At 41.4% G+C, this 22,198-nt stretch overlaps 1 protein-coding gene across 2 annotated transcripts in view; it reads left to right on the forward strand.

The window, feature by feature from the left end:
* pip5k1bb (phosphatidylinositol-4-phosphate 5-kinase, type I, beta b) overlaps positions 1–22,198 on the forward strand; it is a 62,800-nt gene that overhangs the window by 5,190 nt on the left and 35,412 nt on the right. Inside the window, exons 2-4 of one of the 2 annotated variants that reach the window (XM_072681502.1) lie at positions 6,936–7,054; positions 20,320–20,437; positions 21,086–21,154. In XM_072681502.1, coding sequence (XP_072537603.1) covers positions 21,086–21,154 — 69 coding nt within the window. In that variant the 5' untranslated portion in view covers positions 6,936–7,054; positions 20,320–20,437. The remainder of the gene's footprint in view (positions 1–6,935; positions 7,055–20,319; positions 20,438–21,085; positions 21,155–22,198) is intronic. The other variant, XM_072681503.1, reaches the window with a different exon arrangement.

Here is a 22,198-nt window from a genome sequence, read left to right on the forward strand (position 1 = left end):
CCTTCTTGTGGATACCTGCAGCTGCACTTCTCTAGTCGGTTAGCGTTTAGCCTTTTTAGCTTTGCTTCCTTAGCCTTTGAAAGGCTCGTGCCAGTGGGCCTGATGAATGTAAATTTTATTGGAGCTATGGAATTGGGGTAAGGAAATTGGGGCTATGGAATTGGGGTAAGGAAATTGGAGCTATGGAATTGGGGTAAGGAAATTGGAGCTATGGAATTGGGGTAAGGAAATTGGAGCTATGGAATTGGGGTAAGGAAATTGGAGCTATGGAATTGGGGTAAGGAAATTGGGGCTATGGAATTGGGGTAAGGAAATTGGGGCTATGGAATTGGGGTAAGTAAATTGGAGCTATGGAATTGGGTAAGGAAATTGGAGCTATGGAATTGGGGTAAGGAAATTGGAGCTATGGAATTGGGGTAAGGAAATTGGGGCTATGGAATTGGGGTAAGGAAATTGGGGCTATGGAATTGGGGTAAGGAAATTGGAGCTATGGAATTGGGGTAAGGAAATTGGGGCTATGGAATTGGGGTAAGGAAATTGGAGCTATGGAATTGGGCTATGGAATTGGGGTAAGGAAATTGGAGCTATGGAATTGGGGTGTGGAAATTGGAGCTATGGAATTGGGGTAAGGAAATTGGAGCTATGGAATTGGGGTAAGGAAATTGGGGCTATGGAATTGGGGTAAGGAAATTGGAGCTATGGAATTGGGGTATCGAAATTGGAGCTATGGAATTGGGGTAAGGAAATTGGAGCTATGGAATTGGGGTAAGGAAATTGGAGCTATGGAATTGGGGTAAGGAAATTGGAGCTATGGAATTGGGGAAGGAAATTGGGGCTATGGAATTGGGGTATGGAAATTGGAGCTATGGAATTGGGGTAAGGAAATTAGGGCTATGGAATTGGGGTAAGGAAATTAGGGCTATGGAATTGGGAAATTGGAGCTATGGAATTGGGGTATGGAAATTGGAGCTATGGAATTGGGGTAAGGAAATTGGAGCTATGGAATTGGGGTAAGGAAATTGGAGCTATGGAATTGGGGTAAGGAAATTGGGGCTATGGAATTGGGGTAAGGAAATTGGAGCTATGGAATTGGGGTATCGAAATTGGAGCTATGGAATTGGGGTATCGAAATTGGAGCTATGGAATTGGGGTAAGGAAATTGGAGCTATGGAATTGGGGAAGGAAATTGGGGCTATGGAATTGGGGTAAGGAAATTGGAGCTATGGAATTGGGGTAAGGAAATTAGGGCTATGGAATTGGGAAATTGAAGCTATGGAATTGGGGTATGGAAATTGGAGCTATGGAATTGGGGTAAGGAAATTGAAGCTATGGAATTGGGGTAAGGAAATTGGCGTTCGGGCACTAGCCTGTTTCAGGGGTCAAAGTAAAATAGTACTGCTCCATCTTACCTACATTAGCTTTGCTTTGTAGGAGGAATACTGTTTGTCACTTGTTCATACAGAGCTCTCATTATTCCACTATGCCAAGATAAACACAGGTTTCCATTCTAGCACACCTTTATGAATAACCCAGCCAGTTTGCTTTGCTCTCTATGTAGTTATTGTATAAGGCTGCAAATGTGAGAGGCTAATACCATTAGATGGTCGTAGAGGGACGTTCACATAAATGTACTGGGATAATTGTGGGGGTAAAGGGTGGAGCTCTCCCACATGTAAATGCAGTGTTTTGCTCAGTTTGCATGATAACATTTGCCGCAGGACTCGGCAGAGTGCTGAAGTTATTTTAATGAAGTACGACCTGACTTTCATATTTCTGTCTCCTGTCTGGGGCTGTACCTTGTGGTTTTGTGGTTCTTTTAGGCTTCCACGATTGAGTGACATACTGTCTCCTGCGCTGGAGAATGACGAGCATGCAGATCAGTTCTTTCGTGCTGTAGACTTGTTAGTTAACAGGCTGGGTGGGTTCTGGTTGGGCGGGGAAGGACCATTTCTAGAGTAGTAGAGCAGGAGTCCGGCTGATCATTTTTAATGATCTTGACGGACCATAGATTCAATATTGGTGAGATACAACTTAATAATGCATGTTTTCCCAAATTCAAGTGTATTCAATAGGAGGAGTGTATTCATAAATGTATTCAAACCTGGCATGAAAATAATATATTATATTGCAAAACAACACGAATATAGTTGTGAGGCGATGATATCAGTATTAGAGATATTAGAAGTACTTCTAGAACCCTGTACGTTAAGTATTATTTAAAATAAAGATAGATTTACATCAGTGAACGCTACTGTCTGGGAAAAGTAGTAACTCCATAGTGGCTGCAAGTGGCTGACTATGAGATATACTCCTCAGAGATGCTTTTAAACAAGAAGCTTTTAGTGTTCTGTATCTGCCGATATATTGGTTGAGCAAAAATATTGAGCAATATTGAAAACCCATGTATTGTAGTAGTGTTGGCAAAAATACCACAGAGAATGCATTGCAAAGAAAATCTACAAAGAGAACTGATTTGAAAAAAATAGGAAAAATAAGAGGTAATTAACAAAAACCATAAAGCATTCTGAGTAGTAAAATACAATAAGTCAATAAATCACTGTTTAACTATAACAATTTGATTATACATCTAAAATTAAAACCCTTAACCCCTAAATCCCTTAACCCTTAATGCAGAAAGGCCTATTACACACTAAGGTGTATTATTTAACACTATAGGGACTTGCCTGCGGGACATAGGCTGTTTAAGGTGTTAAAATCAGTATCAGTTCTTCAGAAGCTGGATTGTTAATATTCCCGATGTATTCTTTATGTCTTTGTGTCCCGTTATACAAACATTGTAAATTAACATTGCCCTCCATGCGGCCCTAACAGCAAGTACGCTCAGCAAACAGCTGCAGCATATCTTCTTCAGCATTTAGTGAGTGAATGATGTGAAGTGCTGTGGTATGAGAGCCACTGAGGGGGCTTCAGTCTGCTATTGAGGAGGAAGGGTGTGTTTAGAGTGACAACTTTGCGTGGGAGCGTTTGTGCTTTCAGCTTGCCGTGCAGTCATCACAACCAAAGGTTATCGTGCCAACGGTTTTGACTTGGAAATCAGTGGATGCAAATGACCTCTTCCAAAGTCTCCAACAGCATCAGACCATGTTGGACTTTACCTTCATATGAAGCCCCATTCCTCCACAGAGCCAGACCACACAGTCAGCATCCAACCTTCAACACTGATAGTTTAATATCAAGTGTATTTTGGGTATTATATTACTTTGAAGGTAAGTAATATATGTGACTGGTCCTCTGAAAGTCACATGGATGTTCACAACCAGGAAAAGGAAATAAGGTTCTGTAATTCCCCTGATGATCTTCTTCTTCCACATCTAGTACCAAACATAGTGGTGGCTGGATTGCTGGGTTGTTGAAGACGGGGCATGGTAGCATGGTTGACCCTGTGGTTTGACCCCAGCTTTTCCAAGTTTACCAAGCTGGGATGTGTGACGATTATATAGTAATCTACAGGTATAATGACATTAAATGTACTTACTTGCTAACTGGTATTTCTCTCAATTTTTACCTCCTTGTATCACTTCCAGTTCCTACCCTTTGGGTAGGGCTCCCCGTATGTAGCTCCTCCCATACTAAGGGTGTTTTCGCACCTGCACTGTTTAAGGAGGAGGGAGATGCTATACCAGGAACTGGTCATATGTACTTGAGCCTGTATGTACAGCTGAGCATGGAGGTGATTACTGCTGTTTCTATTGGATAATAGGTGGGGGTGTTGGAAGAACATGCTGAAATGGGATCAGTTCATATATATATTTTTTCCCGCTGCCGGGAATGGTGATGTAATTAGACATCAGAAGGTATATATTTCAGTGTACTTCAATCAGAGATTAAAAACGAGTTTATTAAGTTTTTGTCTTTTTAATTCTACGCTATATGACAAAGGTATTGGGACACCTGCTCATTCATTGTTTCTTCTGAAATCAAGGATATTAAGTGTATCCTGCTTTTGTTGGAATAACTGTCTGTACTGTCCAGAGAAGCAACACATCCCTAAAGTATTGCATGAAGCACCATCCATCATTCTGAAGGACACAATTCCACTTCTCCACAGTTCAATTCTGGAGGGCTTTATACCCCTCTAAATCCACACCTGGCATTAGGCATGGTGCCAGTAGGTTCATGATTACCTGATGCTGAGAGTCCTGTTCTAGTGGCAGTACTTCTCTACAAGGACTAAACAAGCTGTGTGTTTGTGTGTGGATTTGCACATCTGTGTCAACAATAGGTGCAACTTAAATCAGCTGATTGCATCCATTAGAATGAGTGTCCACAAACATTTGGGGAAAAAAGACCAATTTAATTTCAGATTGAATTCAAAGGCCGACGTCATGAAGCCAGAGACAGGGTTTATGTATGTGTGTTTAGTTGGGATTATTGGCAGGGGGATGTTTGTGACTTGACCTTCTCTTCTACTGCTGGCCTGTACAGTATCGTCAAATGTCAGGGTGCGTTGTCCAGTGTCCCAGCCTCAGCGGACTGCCTCAATCAGTGGATCAGCATGATAATGAAATGAACAGCATGTGAGCTTCATTTAACAGAGCTTATGTAACACTTTGCTGGACTCCTCCATGTGTTGGTTGGAGCAGTTCAGCACACTTAAGGAATGTATGTGACATATGTTTTTCGTGGTGAGCTGGTCTGGTGAGCTTTGCTAAGGGATCGGGAGCTCCTTATGGATGTTTCATAGTGTTTACGATGGTAAGTGAATGAATTCTGTTGAAGATTGGCTGAAGTTGACTAGTGTTCACCTGGGGGTTTTAGAGAAATGTAAGCTGTACATTTTTATTAGCCTTAGTCATATTTTGTCTTACTGATATTCTGTCACCTGGTTTCCTGGTGCCACGTGTACCTTATGCAGGTGTTGGATTTTGTTTGGAGTTTGTCACTCAGCTCTTCTGTAGTTAAACAATGTTACTGACGGGTTTGTTGACCCAGGGTTGTGATCAACAATGAACTGCTGATATACGATCCTTTCACTGATTAATGCTTACCGAACTAGTTTCTACATCACGTCTTTATGCGTTTTGAGAGATTACGCCTTGCACCTGCTCCTTCCACCAAAGATCTGCTTGGACACATTGAGCGATACCATAGACACACCATTTTTGGTCCCACAAAGAATCTTTTATGTAAAAGGGCTTGTGAGTAAGGGCCTTTACCCCTTACCCCAACTTCTATGGCACCGCTCAAAGAACCCACATGGAAAACTGCTGGACCAGCTTTATGTCAGTGATTAATTTGTAATTTAAGACTATATTCCCCTATTACCCGAGGATCTCAGGTTCGAATGCCACATCATGTGGCCTGCCATCAGCAGCCGGAGCCTGAGAGAGCACACTTAGCCTTGCTTTCTCTGGGTGGGTAGATGGCTTACTCTCTCTCCCCACATCACCTCAGTGTGATGCTGGCTGGTCCGGGGGTCTGCTAGCCCTAGTGCATCAGAGCTTGGTACCTGGCACTTTCCTCTGAGCGCGTTGGTTGCCTGGTAACGGTACATTGGCAGCAGATCGAAAAGAGGCGGTGGCTGGTTCTGCATTTGTCAGAGGAGGCATGTGTCAGTCATGACCCTCTCAGTGTTGGGGGAATTACATGTGATATGGGAAAAGTACTAAGGTGTGGGTTGGGTAATTGGCTGTCTAAAATCAATAATTAAAATAATTGTAGACTATTTTTATTTATTCTCCATTAAAACACTTTGTCACTTTGACATCTTGGGTAATCCCTGGAGCTGTTTCTTACATCGTCCAAAAACGGCAAAGCGAGGCAGGTCAGAAAATACATTTACATATTTAACAGAGACACATCTACTGTCCCAGACAAAATACTCACACGCAAATTAACCCTAGGCTTAGACTAAAACCTGGCTTTCAGTAGAGGATACCCAGTCTCACCATGACTCCGTCTAGGAATTAATACAAATCTTAAAGAACGCGACACCATCATAGAATACAATATGCCTCTCTGTCTTAAAGGCCGAATAGGAAGGAAAAGGAATACTGTAAACACAGGGAAGTTGATGGTTCTATTGTAGACCTCACCCTCATCCTCCAAGTGTGTCTGGACCAGCATCGTCACTCGCATGTGTAATTGTCCGTGTAGACCTGGAGCACTACCTGTTTTGACTTATACATGTGGGCACTATTGTTCATATCAGTGGTTGCATAACCTCAGTAGAGTTTAGTCCTGCGCATATCCGGAGCTTCTCATCTTCGGGGAAAAGGAGCTTTAATTGTGTCCAATGGCAACATTTCTCAAGTGGCCTAGGAGCTTCCAGGGAATGGACGGATTGTCATAGGTGGTCATTAGTTCTGCCCATTAGCTGCCTTGGGGAAAGAATCTTAAGTGGTTCATGGCTTGGAAAAAAACTTTAATAGGAAAAGAACCTTTATTCATTATTATCATTAATCAAAGTGCTTCACAATAAGTCCAAGTAAAAGAAACAACACCAATAATAATAATTATTATTATTGTTATAATTATAATAATAAAATAATAAAATAATACTAATTAAAATTATAATACATATTGCACCACATCTTTTTCACTGTAATCCGTTCTTCATGCTTGACCTGTAGAGCAAATCACATGGTGGTCAAACTTTGTAGTGGTACAAGAGATGTGTTTTTTTTGTGGGGGGTGGGGGGTGGGGGGGGTTGTGGACCTCTCTCTTTATTCCAAACCAGTGGCAAAGTGCCATAGCTCTTAAGCTTGTTGGCACTTCAGAGGCTGTTTGATCTAAACAGTACCTTAGACCCTTGAAGAGCTCTTAAGATCCTGGTTCTTTTCTACTTTCTGAACAGACCCCTGCTCCATTACCTTTTGTCTTAGGTCCAGTTATCCATTTTGCCGTTAGGAAAGTAGTCCATCGTACCACTGCAAAAATGAGTCAGTAACAGCGCCTTTTCACTGTTCCACAGCTCCTTGGATCAACAGCAGTAGGAAGAGGAAGAACAGAAAAAGCCTTGTTATCTCTGAACTGCCTCTGAGTTCCACCCGAGTGCGAAAAGGCTTGCGGAGACCGCTGAAGGCAGTAACAGTAAGATATAACCCTTACACTGAAAAAACACACTGAATTTGTTTAGCTGAAATGTCAACATCCCTGACTCCACATGCATCCACCCTGTTCCACATCACTCAGTGCGATGGTGGACAATGCAGGTGTCTGTTAGCTGACTGTACTGCATTGTACTATTGCAGTAGTGTTCTCCTCCGAGCGTGTTGAGCACAGCAAGCAAAAACCCTGTCAAAGGAATTGCTTCCCATCTGCGTTGGAGGTGTTTGAAGAGATCTTAGGGGCTCTTCAGTCCACAAAAAATGCATCCAGTACCGATATCTAAACTTTGCATATCATCGATGACAGACTAATAATTGAGGGCGCAGGTTAGATAGGGAAAGGCTTGCTGCTTTGCTACCATATGCGTATCATATCAACTACAATAATAACTGCCAGATTAACTGTGATGATACAGTGTATTTCATCAGTATTTTATTAAACTGCTGAAGCCCAAGAGGAATGCACATGGTAAATGTTACACAGATTTATTTTGCATTTCCAGCAGATCTGCTTAATCTATATCACACAGGCACTGGTTTTACTCTTCTTACTTTTTACAGTCATCTTTCCTCTATCTTCCCTTTCCTCTCCGGTGTTCTCTTTTTTTCCTTTTTCTTTCACTCTCCTCATCTCTCCTCTCTCCCCTTCTCTTTCCTTCCTCCTCCATCCTTTCTACTCTTTTCCTTCTCCTCTCTGCTTTCCCCCTTTCCACCTTTCTCCTTCAGCCTTTTTTTGCTCTCTCTCTATCTCTATCTCTTCCTGTCTCTGTCTCTGTCTCTCTCCCTCTTTCTGTTTCTACAACCATCTCTCTCTCTCTCTTACTTTATCCCTACCACTCTGTCCCTCTCCCTGTCTTTTTCTCTTTCTCTCTCCCTTTCTCTGTTTCTACAATCATCTCTCTCTCTCTCTCTCTCTCTCTCTCTCTCTCTCTCTCTCTCTCTGTCTCTCTCTCTTTATCCCTCACTCTCTGTCTCTCTCCCAGTCTCTGTCTCATTCTCTCTCTCTCTCTTTCTCTCTCTCTCTGCTGCAGTCCCTCTCTGTTGCCCTTGCCTCCAGTCTCTCGGCCTGTAGGCTTTTGTCCTAATCAGCCACCTCACGCTGCTCGCCGCATGCAGAGTGGGACCCGCCTAGAATAGTAAACAGACTTAAACAGCCCAAACGCTCTCTCTCTCTCTCTCTCTCTCTCTCTCTCTTTCTCTCTCTCTCTTTCTCTCCCTCTCTCCCTCTCTCATTCTCTCTCTTTTTCTCTCTTTCTCTTTCTCTCCCCGCTGTTTTTCCTCCTCCCCCTTCCTCCTTGTCTGTCACACCATCCTCCTCACACCCTGGCCAGTGTATCAGAGGCCACTGGACGGTCTTGAGTCCTGAAAGACTGCGAGTGCGTTTTTCTAAATGACTCTTAATGCTCTATTAGCTGCTCAGGAGGTGTGTGCTCACATCCATTAGGTGTGTTGCTCAAGTCCACTGCAAACAGGCAACTCTCAGTCCAGGCTAAAATTAGTCTCCATGGCCCGTTTTGTCTCCTGCAGTGACATGTGCCGCTGATGCAGTGCTCAGCGCATGCTCTTGGATTTGCATTTTTGAACGTGACGTTCCATTTTTGCCCACCTGCATCATTCTCAGCTCCACAATCTGAAATTGCATTCATAATAATATTTGGAGTGTACCACTCTGTACAACATGTGAAGTCTGGACAGCTGAACATGATAAAGTCACTCGATTACAGAACTTTCTTACTTCCGCATCTCAGTCTAGTCAACAGTACATTTTATGTTGAGCCTCAAAACCAGTAGTAAATGAGCTGCAGCTGAAACTGATTAAATATTGTGTAAGACATTTAGTCTGTGGCTCCTCCCCCTCAGTTTGCTTACTGTTTATTCCCTTCTTCCTGTGGTTTCTGTAGTGTAGTGGTTTGCAGTGGGCAGCAGTGGCTCAGCCGTTAGAGCTGTAGGCTGTTGATGAGAGGATTGTGGGTTTGATTGGTAAGGTACCACTGTTGGGCCCTTAAGCAAGGCCCCCTGGATGCCAAGTGCTCACTTTATCACTGTGTATGTCTTCTCACTTGTGTATGTGTGGGTGTGTGTTCACTGCACAGATAGGTTAAAGGCAGAGGCCAAATTCCAACTCAAATGGTGAATGTGGTTGTCTTTGTCTTTGCAGGTTAGGGCTCCTCCCATCACATTGGGTGAGGCCTTCCTATTTTCAGACCATGGGGGGCTGTGGTGTTGACAAGATTTGAACTTGTGATCTCCTGAGTCTCTTAACAAGCAGGCAGTTAGACAGCAGCGCCACTCTAGAGCTGTAAAGCCGTGTACGTATCCATGTCCAAGAAAGATACGTAAAGGTGAATGTACGTTAATAAAACTGTGTTTTATGTAGGGTAATTTTTAAGCTTTGGACCGGCCCTACGGCCTAACTGCTGCTCATGTGAGGAGATCAGAAGTTCAAATCCCAGCAAGACTTCCAAGATCTCCATTGTCTAAAGCCTCCCAGTCTGTGTGATAGGGGGAGTGCTAACCTGCAGATGGGGGTGGAGCCACAGACTAAACATCTTACACAGTATTTGTAGCTTGCAGCTTAATGTGTATTGTTGACCAGACTGAGATACAGAAGTAAAAAAAAAACTTGAGTAACTCAAAAACAACTCTTAAGTTACTCTATCTATCTATCTATCTATCTATCTCTCGCTCTCTCTCTCTCATTCATATATATATATATATATATATATATATATATATATATATATATATTTAAACAAATTGAATGTTTGAAAGGTTCATGGCTAGGTTATATGGTTCTTCTCTATCAAGGAGAAAGTGTTAAATATGGTTCTTTAATAAACAAAGTAACTTTCTCTCATAAACAGGGCCTGTAACCTTATTTCTGAGAGGCAGTGCTAGGTCCTGTAAAACGGTAAAATGTGGGGGCCTCTTTGGAAACTGGAGCCTCCAACACATTTCCTAGCATAATATTCAATTACAGCCTTTAGCTAGAAAACAATTTTACACAGGATGCTAAGCCCTTTACGTAATCAGTGTTGTGTCCAATTAACGCACTGAAGATTGTGCTTCCAGCTATGACCAAAGAGTGTCCATGTGTGGCCTGCTGAGCGGGACTCTGTCTTCATCCTGTATCACAGCTGCAAGCCCTCAATTAGTGCGGGACACACTTGAGAAACTTGAGTTTCACGCTTGAATGATGATGTGGAAGTATTAGGAACGTCAGCGAGGTGAAGATTATGTCCTGGAAAGTTCAGTGAGTTGGACATCGGGGGGATTCTGCTTGGCACCGTACACTTTGTCATTGTTGTTGATTAGTTTGGATGCAAAAAAAGCTGACCCTCAGATGCACACATGGCGAACAAGGCTACCGACACGTCCATAATGATGTCATCAACATGCCCGCTGTGAATTCTCCGGAAAATGACCTGCTCTATTCACACACAGGCTCATGCGAATATGCCGACTTTGTACTTCAGGAAATTGTCTATTCAGCCCAGAGCAGTTTAACTGTGCCTGTTCACTTTTTTATTATTATTATTATATGAAGTGTTTCAGCCTGGACGGCTTGCTGAATGAAACAGACAATGCAGACAGTGCAGAACAGCCCATCAGAACAAAGGTCATTTACATATTGTCGCTATCAGGCAAAAACCTTTTTTCTATGTTTGACTTTTTTGAATTTTTGACATCATTTGAATCTGGCGGTTCTTCTTTACATATGTAAAGGAGAGATGTAAAGGAGATGTTATATATCAGTATTGTGTCAAACTTTCATAAGTCTAACCAATAGAAAAGCTTAAAATTATTTTTATTTTTTTGACCTTCATTTCCTCTTCCTATAAAGTTGCGATTTTGGAGGTTATATGCAATGATGTACGTATCTGTCCTGTAACAGTCACAGTAACAGAAGCCGCCTATTGATTTCAATCCTCGCTTTGTTCCTTAGAAAACATAAAAAAGTGAATTATGACTGTTTCTGGTACATAACCCCATCTAAATGTCCTGGATCAGCCTTGGAGGGGGGTAAAATGTAAGAATGTGGGACATGGGACCTTTAGGTAAAGGGAAAACTTCAGGTCTGCGTAAGTCAATAAGAAAATAATCAGATGCTGTCCTTCTCTGAGTTGGTGTTTACTATCCCTCCAGGCCCGTTATTTTTCTAGGTTTTCTTTGTAATTTAGTCATAGGGCAGTGGAGGCTCGGCGGTTACAGCTCCGGGCTATTGATGACAGGGTTGCGGGTTCGATTCCCAGGCTCAGAAAGCTGCCACTGTTGGGCCCTTCACCCTCTCTGCTCCTCGAGTGCTGGAGTTGGCTGCCCACTGCTCTGGGTGTGTGTGTGCTCACTGCCCCTAGTTCACTAGTGTGTGTGTGTGTGTGTTTACTACCACAGATGGGTAAAATGAAGAGGACACATTTCGCTGTACAGTGTACAGTGACTATTACGTGGACCATAATAACCTTAATAACCTTAACCTGATGCTACACTTAGATGGTTGTGCCACTTAGCATCCTGTGTGCCACTTTGGAGCACTTCAGGGCTATGGAAAAAATGAGGGATAGCAGATCACCATTATATTAAAGCTGTTTCTGGAGGATATATTACATGATTTTACACAAATTGGACTCGGCGGGTTACAAATAGGAACTTTCTCCCAATTACAGTCAGTGGACTATCAACATGCGTTTGAAGCTGTTATTTTAAGGTAAAATGCTCCATAATTCTGTTTTAATTAATAAAGTTTGTAGCAGATTGCTTCAAATTCAACAGCGGCTGCAGTTCCATGTATCATTCGTCTTACTTGACCGCTTGAATAATCCGTGAACTACCACAATCAGATAATGATCATATGATTAGTGTGCATGTAAACTCTCCCTGTCATAGATTAGCCTGTAAATAGATACCTTGCAGGCATGTAGAGGCATAGCAAGCCTCTTATTCATAACAAAGAGAGAGGGTTGGTTTGTGCCAAGCTGTCTAAACGCGTCCTAAAATCAGCCACTTCACGTTATCAGCACTGGAAGTCTTTTTCCAAAGGGATCAGGTGGTTTGTTTCAGGCCACGCTAAAACAAGGACCAACAGCATGCCTTACAAGGACTAAACAGCATGTCATGGTCTGTGTACCTTCTTTTCAGTCTGATATAGCAATTATGCTTTCATCATGTGTGCTCTGGGCCTAAATCCAAGATCTAAGATCCTCAGCTCCTGTATATTGCTCCAGCAGGTTAGCTGTTATTCACTAGATGATTTTATTACAGGAATTTACAGCTCCTCGCAGTATTACAACCCGCCTGGAGTAGTTGAGGGTCAGGAGCATCATTCAGGGCCACAGCAGCAATGCAAAATGAAAGGGCAGCAAGGCCAGCGCCAGTAGGTGATTGGTCAGAATTCAGACACGTCCAAGCTGGAAGTTGAGGCAGTAATTTTCCTGTTATTAGGATGGACAACAAAACAGCTCAGCCACTGCCATTCAGCTGACATTATGACTGTCCAATAAACTAGACAAGGTCAAAAGTAGCCACAGGCCCTTTGTTGTTTTGTTTTTCTATATTTTTATTTACACTGTACAATGATGTACATGCAACCACATCCCATGATTAAGTGCATCATTCAGTAACTTTACATGTCATTTTGGATTGGCTGGACCATACCGGTTCTCTCTCTCTCTTTCTGCTATATACTCTGTTTACAGACGCTGCTCCTGAGCTCATAGCAACGACAGAATAAGAGGACAGATAGAAAAGTGTTATGATGATAAAGAGACAAGTGTTCTCAACAATCCCCTCCTAGTCTCTGGCAAATCATCTCAGAGACATACTCCCTAAAAGCCTCAGTGAGGGATCATCTCCAGGCCGCTTTTTAGTTCAGCAACAACAGGGGATTTTAAATGTCAGCACTGCAGTCCTGTTGGTCCTGTCGAATGAATAAAATGTAGTAGGTGTGTTTCACATGCTCATTGCTATTGTTGGTTCTGCTTAATTTGTAACTCTGATTATTTTCATTAGTAAGTGTGATTCTGTTGTTTGTTTCACTGGTAAAACTGTTCCCAAATCATTGTTTTTTTTTTCACAAAAAAATATTAGTTCTGTTGTATTAGTTTGTTCTTTCTTATCAGGAAAACTGGTTCTGTTTGAGTAGTAAAGTCCTATTTGTTCTATTTTCTTAATAAAATTCATTTTAGCAAAATTCATTAAGTTAGGCCTGTTTTACTAGAATGGATGAGACTGTATTACTAGTCAGTTTGATTCTTACTTCTTACAAATACGTATGAGATTTTGTTCCATTTCATTAGTACAGTTGGTTCAATTTCACTAGTAAAGTTACATCTGTTTATTTAATAAAGATGATTCTATTTTACTGGCGAATATTATTCCACTGTAATAATAATATTGATTCTGTTGTACTTGTTAAGTTGGCTACATTTCACAAGAAGAGACAGTTCTGTTTCTCTTTTATATTGGGTTGTATTTTATCAGTACTGGTTTAACTGGCTAAACTTCATTACTAAAGTTCACATTCATAATGGGAATATAATTCAGTTTCATTAGTAAAATTGATTCTGTTACACCAGGGAAAATTATTCAGTTGGTACTATTTTACTAGACAAAGTCAATTGATTTCACTAGTGAAGTTGGTTGTATTTTACTAGGGGAAATGAATCAGTTTTACTAGGGAAAATGAATCAGTTTCACTAGAAAAATCAATCGATTTCACTAATGCAGTTGGTTTTATTTCACTAGGGAAAATTAATCAGTTTCACTAGGGAAAATTAATCAGTTTTACTAGAAAAAAAAAACAATTAATTTCACTAGTACAGTTGGTTTTATTTCACTAGGGAAAATGAATCAGTTTCACTAGTGAAGTTGGCTCTGTTTCATTAGTACAGACAGTGCTGTTTCACTAGGAATCTTGGCTAGTAGAGCTGATTCTCTTTGACTTCTACAGCTGAATGTGTTTCACACCTTTCACTAATTTTCTAATAGAAGTTGTCAAAAGGTTGTTTTCTGCTGCACTTCATTTTTTGGCTCTGTCTGTGTTATCAGCTTTTCCCCAGTGGATGAGTGATACTGAATGCTTGGCTTGAACCTGTGTGTTTGTGCTGAAGTGGATTGCAGGAGGTCTCGTCTCATCCAGGCAGACGATGCCTCAGGCAAAGATCAGAGTGGAATGTAATATTATTATAGATATCACAAGTATGCATCGCACACATGCTTGGATCCTCAGGGGATGACCGAGTCATTTTTAAAGGCACTACAAAATATTTCCCAGAGCATGTGGACATCTTGCTCTTTGGCGTAGATTTAAATTCCCTTGTTTGTCTGATCAGTATGCGTTTCTCAGTAAGTGATATTAAAAACATTTGGAGTGTCTACGAATTTACTGTGAAGTCAGGTGGAGAAAACCACACATTGGCCTGCGTACAGTATTCCCACGTACTGATGATAAACACAGTTCTCTCAGCCTCTCCCTGATAAACTCCGTCCTCACATTTCCATGAACTAAAGGGCATAGGTGAGCCTTCGGATGTGTTGAGAATGGATTAGGAGGTTGAGGTAGCGTGTGAATACTGTCTACTAAAGTTAGTAAGAAAGTAGTTAGTGAAGAATAGGCTAACAAGAAACTGACCAGCCTCTTTTTGAAGCGATAGTTCAGTGAAAGTAAATCTACAAAGAGCTCCTCTCACCCAAAAGTGACTAGTAGGCCTAAAGCTAATTGTACACCAAAAGCAACATGCCAAGTGTGGAACGCCAGAATCTTTCCATGAAAGCACAGGATTCTCGTGATGGGAATACAAGCTACAAATGGCTTTTTTGTTTGTGTATTGCTCAAATGAACTTTATGTAAAATAAATGTCATCAAAGCTTTGTTAATTAGCTCTTAACAGACCCAATTACTAGCTGCATGTTTTGGTTTTGTAAGCTAGCTAGCTGTTTTGTGTACAATATCAGTTGCTCGGTTTTGTGGATTGTAAATAAATGCTCACTTTCGGCTTCAAAGTTGCTATTTGTTGAGATATTTATTGGCTTAGATTTCACTTTTAGCAAAAAAACTGCACAAATGAATTCATATGAATACATTACATAGACTAACTTTGACTTTAGTGTGGTTGGTGTGGCGCAACAGATAACACAACTGCCTGCCACTGAGCTACCACGCCATGTGGGAGGCTGGGGTTCGATTCTCTGTCTGGGTGACTATGCTGCGCTACATTAACACGAGTCCTTGGGCAAGACTCCTAACACTACATTAGCCCTCAGCTGTGATATGAGTAACCTTGTAAATCGCTCATACTTACTTTCAACTTTATGGTACACTATATGTCCATATGTTTATGGGCACCCCTTTAAATGAACCTATTTAGCTACTTTAAGTTGAACCCATTGCTGACACACATGTGCAAATGCATATACACACAGCTTTGAAGCCTAGTCCCTGTAGTGAAGTATTGCCAATAGAAAAGGACTCCCTGGAGCAAATAACCGTGAACCTATTCGCACCATGCCTAATGCCAAGCAAGGGATAGAAGGCCATAAAGCCCCCTAGCACTGAGCTGTGGAGCTTCCCTGTTCTCTGGAATGATGGTTGGGGCTTCATCTAATAGTTTTGGGATGAGGTGGGGAGTTGGGGATGAGGTGAGGTGGTGGTCATCTCACTAACACTCTTCTCGCTGAATGTAATTATATCCTAAAAGCAATGCTCCAAACTCTAGTAGAAAATGAGTAGAAAGAAACAACTGCTCCAACAAAAGCAGGAACTATTTTTGAATCCGCTTGATTTCAGGCGAAACCATGAATGAGCAGGTGTCCCAATACTTTGCTCCATATAGTGTATAGCTTAGTTTGTTGAGATGTTTATTGGCTTTGCATTGTGCTTACATTGTGCTTTTAGCAAGATTATGGCATAAATGATTCTGCAAATACTGCATTTTATATTGTGTCTGCCTAGAAACTGCTAGAATTCTTCAAAAGCAAGCGTTTTTTACAGCATTCCTTTGTCCCACGGCCTGCGTGAAAGACTACATTGATTATGATGGGAGCGCATTGCTCGCAGCACATTAAATAATGTGCTTAAAATGGCCTCAAACCCTTTAAAAAGGCTATTCTATTACCACAGAATAGCCCCACCAGTTTGTACAGAAGTCCCTGTAGCTACTAAGTAATACACCTTAGCGTGTAATAAGCCTTTCTGTATTAAGGGCTTAACTAATAGCACTTACCCTCAATAAGTGATCAGCCATGACATGATTGGTGTGTGATGTGTCTAAAACCACATGTCTTAGCTGATTAATCACATTTGAGGCAAAATGAAGTCTTGTGCTGAACTATCACTTCAGTAGAAGCTGTTTTTTTTTTAAATGTGTCTTTCTGAAGTTACTGTGAGACACATGGTGCCCCGTGGTTAGCATGTGGTAATGATTGGGGGTAGTTACTCAGAAGTCTGTAATTGAAAGTGTGTGTGTGTGTGTGTGTGTGTGTGTGTGTGTGTGTGTGTGTGTGTGTGTGTGTGTGTGTGTGTTGGGGGGGGGGGTGTAGGTAGGTAGGCCTCGTGGCCCTGTGAGGATGATTATGTAACGGAGGTGTCAGGTCTTGGCCACATTCACATGCAGGTGCTGAAGACTGAACAGCAGCCAGCAGTCAGGAGGAAACACAGCTACCCCTTTCTCTCTCTCTTTCTCTTTCTCTTTCTCTTTCTCTTTCTCACACACTGCTTATCTCCTCCCTCACTGTTTTCCCACATAACAGTGGTTTTTAGAGTCAACTTTGTCACTGACATGGCCCTGCTGCTACTGGGACTTATTGGGAGTAGACGTAGTAACCAGTATGAATTTCCCCCCACGTGTTTTCTCTTGTTCTCTCTTGCTTTCTCTATTGCACTCTTGTTTCTCTCTCTTTTCCCCTTTTAACCTCTTTCACTCTTCACTTCTCTTTCTGTCTCCACCCTCGCCCCACCGTCTTCATGCCCTCTCTGTGAGCGAGGCTGGTATAAACAGTATGACGCACACACAGGCTCGCATTGATGCAGTAAATGCTTGGGCTGAGTCAGTGGCTGCCTGTAGGCCTGAATAAGGGCTGCCGGTGTGCAGGCTGTTTATGCCCGAGCCCCGAAAGGCCATTATCCCTCATTCACACCCGCACACAGCGCCTGCTCTTTCTCCACTGCCTTTACAAGCGGTCGTTAAATCAAAGCCGCTACTAACTCCTGGCTGAAGAGTGAGGAATGATCCTCCACACACACACACACACCACACACACACACATGCAGAAACACTTCTGTTCAAGAGTGGGTTTCACTTATAAATGTGTAATGTATATTTAAACATTTTAATCGAGGAACGCACCGATGGTCATTCTGGACCAATGTCATCATCGTCAATATGCACTATGTGTCCACATGTTTGTGGACACAGCTTTTAATAAATGCATTCAGCAAATTTAGGTTGTGCCCATTGCTGACACAGATGTGCAAATACACACACATGTCTATTCCCTGTAAGGAAGTAATGCCAATACAATAGGACTATCTGGAGCAGATAAGCATAAACATGAACCTTTTGGCACTGTGCCCAATGTCAGGTGTGGGCTAGAGGGGGTATATAACACCCCCCAGCATTTAGCTGTGAAGCAGTGAGACTCTGTGTTCTCTGGACTGATGGATGGTGCTCCATCCATTACTTTTATGTTGAGTTGGGGATGAGGTGGAGTGGTGATCATCCAACATCCTGACCTCACTAACTCTCTGTTCGATGAATGCAATCAAATCCTCCCAGCAATGCTCCAGAATCTAGTAGCAAGTCTTCCCTGGACAGCAGAAACTCCAACAAGTACTCCAACAAAAGCAGGATAACCTCTTTTGTGATACCCTTGAATGGGCAGGTGTCCCACACCCACACACACACAGGCACACACACTTGCATAGCAACTTTCCATTTGATTCTCTAGATGTAATAGATTTGATCCAGCTCTGCCACCGAGGTAGGGATGAAAATTATTTCATAAGGAGTAATAAATCATAAGCTATGCTGACTCATGGTTCCTTCACCACTCCGCTCTCTAGCTCGGTTGTGAAGAATGGTTCGGCCTTGGGTGCTCTGAGGTGAGGTTGCATCGAGTGTGCTATGACAGAAAGCTCTGTGCCACACAGACTGTTCAGTACCAGGGGAAAGGAGTCCGTGTGTAGACCACTGAAGTTGTGTGTGAACTGGAGGTAATCAACACAAGCTCACATTGGCCTTTGTGCAGAGACACAGTGGAGTGGTCACATTTTCCTCACAAATCAGTCAGGTAATGAGGTGCCGGAGGAGGAAGTGCATGGCATGGAGAACACCCAAATACGCTCACAAACCCCCACACACACATGAACACATGCATGCAAATCTAACAAGTTCGGCTGGGTTGTGCTTTTCCCTGAGTTTGGAGTTTCTGTTGTCATTGTTGAGGTTGGTGTGCTTGCCTGGAGCTGTAGGTTACTAGTGCAAACATCATTAGGGAGGAGTCTGACTCTTTAGGTTAAACACAAGATCAAGCCGTGAAAGATCAGACAGATAGGGCTGTTATTCTTAAGGTCTGACATCTTCCCAGCTGGCCACCAACGTCGACAGAACTTTGATGTCTGGTTGAACGTAGTTGTTGTTGTGGCGCCGGGTGCTCAAAATTCATAGTCTTTGTAAGCTTTTGTAAGCAAATCATTTACATTTACATTTAAGGCATTTAGCAGACGCTCTTATCCAGAGCGACTTACAAAAGTGCTTCACTGTTTACTCAAGAAAAACCTCAGCTAGTTTGAATAGACTGAAAATTTAAAAATACCTCTAAGCTCAGACACTACTAAACACAAGTCAGTAAGGAGACCACTCCGCTATTTGCCCAAGTATTCTCTGAAGAGGAGGGTCTTCAGTCTGCATTTAAAGACAGCGAGCGACTCGGCCGTTCGGACACCCAGGGGAAAATCGTTCCACCACTTCAGTGCCAGGACAGAAAAAATCCTGGACGCTCGTCTTCCGTGGATTTTGAGGGTTGGCGGGTCGAGCCGAGCCATACTTGAAGCTCAAAGGGCTCTTGGTGCGGATCGGCTTTTGACCATTGCCATCAAGTACGGAGGGGCTGGTCCAGTCTTGGCTTTGTAGGCCAGTGTCAGGGTTTTGAAGCTACAGGAAGCCAGTGAAGAGAACACAGCAGTGGAGTGACATGGCTGATATCGAGGATATTGTTAGTGTTGCAGGTTTCATTACAAACAGTGTAAATAGACTGGTTTAATTAGATGAAGAGCAGCAGATGTTGAATAAAAATCACTGTATTCAGTACGGGAGAGTATCTGAATAGTAGTTTATAAGAATAAATATTAAGAATAAATATTACTTTAAATATTGTGATATAGTATTTTTACCGTATCGCCCCTAATGTTTAGTCACCAAAAAACAACGTCTTCCAAACATCACATGCAAACATCATATTCAAGGAAAATACCATTGTTTTGCTGTGAGGTATGAAGACCAGCATCTAACATCTGCTAAACTTCCTAATGTTAATGTCCACACAATGTGAAATTCACATGTTGTTCACATGTTGTTGATTGCAAGTCATGGTGTTAAGTAACAAAATTTCAATGTCTGTGTAACTGTGAAGCTTGATGTCAACCAACTGTTTGGACAGAAGTATTTGGACACATTAATAGTTTCTTCTAAGATCAAGGGTTTTGAAAGAGAGTTTATTCTGCGTTTGTGGAGTTACTCTCTCTACTGTCCATCTGTTCGATGTTAGAGCCCAACATCTTTCTGGCATCAAATTGACATCCAGTTCCTGCTGGATTTGCAGTTTCTCTGGTAGTTTGGTTCAGTCTGGTCTGATACAAACTAAACTCTCAGGTTTTGGAAGCTGCTCTGCTAGTAGAGAGTAAATGGAAAATGTGATTTTTGTAGGTGTGAATGCTATTGTGCTTATAACATTGGCTTATTATTATATCAAATATTACATCTCAAAATATTATTATATTAGGTATGTTATTATCTCAGAAATAGAATGTTAATGCATATACATAATGAATTTATCCTACACAATTTTGATCAGTTTCTATTTATTCATCTATTACTTGGCATTTCCAGACTATATATAGAATAGTTTGTATATATGTGTGTATATATATATATATATATATATATATATATATATATATATATATATATATATATATAATTTAATAAAGGTGTTTTCCACATATGCATCAACTAAAGTCATTTTTCCCCCTCACAGCTTGAGCTAAAGGATCTCCAGTGGACTCTGAAGCCTCATCTGCTACCTGGTCCACATGACTGAGCAATGCAGCAGCCGTGAGCAGCAGAACAACACCTGTGTTCTTGGTTGAAACAAGGTGGGCCAAACAAACAAATGTGGTTCCTTTATTGTTTCTGCATATTTTCACCTTATATCATTTTTATTATCAATTCTTTGGATCTGTTGTTCTGCTCTTGATCTCAGGCATTTTGTTTGTTTGTGAACACGATTTAGACGAATGGTAGATGGTTTATGTTTGAACAAGCCTTATCCAAAGGAGAAATTATTAGAATATGGCTTTTCGAAAGAAAGCCTGAGTATAATAATAAATATTCCATCTTAATTATTGACCAGTTAATGATTGCAGCTTTTCTTTTTAGATGAATTGATGCTGGGAGTAGTCACAGTTTGTCAGCCATGTATTATAACATATTGCTGTCACACAAAAACCTTATTTCTCCAATTTTGATCTGGCAGTGGTTCTTTACGTTGTCAATATCATGATGAATAGACCAATAACAATGCTCCAAAATGACTGATGAAAAAATAAAAACCTCTATTGAAGGTTAAGAGAGTTTTTCCTTCTCCAATGAAGTTTCCATTTTGTACATACAATGTTTTTGACAGTGAAGATCTAATAGAATAGATTCAATTTCTTATGGGATGGAGTTTAGATCAGTTAGTGTAGCTGAATGTCTTCTTCTTGCCTTGTGTAACCCAGCCCTCTCTTCTGTCTCTCCAAAAGATGTCATCAGCAACTGAAAATGGAGTTGGAGGGTCTAGCAATAATAGCAGAGAGAAAACCTACAAAAAGGTAAGTGTTTTTAAGTGAGCTGTTGAACTGGTTCCTTCACCCCTAATGTCACTTTAAAGGAAATCCATCCAAAGTATTAGCAAAATCCTCATATCTCCATAATGGCAGCTTTACAGCTTCCAAACGTTCTGTTGAAATCAAGGTAAAAATACATTTATTCCAGGTCATTTTGGAGTATTTCAGAATAACCACAGTAAAGAATACCTGCCAGATTTAGAAGTAAGTGGAAAAAAGGCAGAAAATCTCAATTTTTGCATGAAACCAATGACAAAAATCAAGGTTAATCATTTAAAAAAACTTTTATGGTGAAGTTTTACAATCTGAGTAAATCTTTTATATAAGGCTGTTTGATCTACGGTCATGCTGTCCTGTGACCAATATTGTCTTATTGCACTAATAAAGGCAGGGGGGACATAGATGACATAATGATGATTGTAACATACACACATAAACACTAGAGACTGAATCCACTGTGGGCTGCCGTGTCTGTAGCTGGTTGTTCAGTCCTGGACCAAAACACCATTATGCACTAATTAGGGTAACTTCATTAAGAAGGATTAGTGACATGCAGTAGGAGTGTAAAAACACATGTATTTGAAATGAACCAGGAGGGTCATGGTTCGATGCACTCAGAGTCGCACAGAGAATATAAGGTACTCGCTGTTGGAGTAAATATGATCATTTCACAAACTTTAATCTGTAAACAGCCGTTGGATTTACATGGTATTGTTGGAGCTGTAGTGGTTTAGGAGTATTTCTATGGTAACTGTAGTCTTGTTAGGTCCAGCAAACAACATTGAACATCGACGGTCTTCATCTACAGTGCCATCTGACAAAAGGTGGGATATATTAGGCAGCAAGTAAACAGTCAGTTATTGATGAAGGCGTTAAAAGCGGGTAAAATGGGTGAGCACAAGAATCTGAGCCAATCTGAGTTCTTTGACAAGAACCAAATTGTGATGGATGGACAACTGGGTCGGAGCACCTCGAAAACATCAGTCAGCACTGGTGGGGTTTGCAGTGGTCAGTACCTACCAAGTGCTC

Source organism: Salminus brasiliensis, chromosome 6 (assembly GCF_030463535.1).
Source record: "Salminus brasiliensis chromosome 6, fSalBra1.hap2, whole genome shotgun sequence".
Classification (NCBI taxonomy): domain Eukaryota; kingdom Metazoa; phylum Chordata; class Actinopteri; order Characiformes; family Bryconidae; genus Salminus; species Salminus brasiliensis.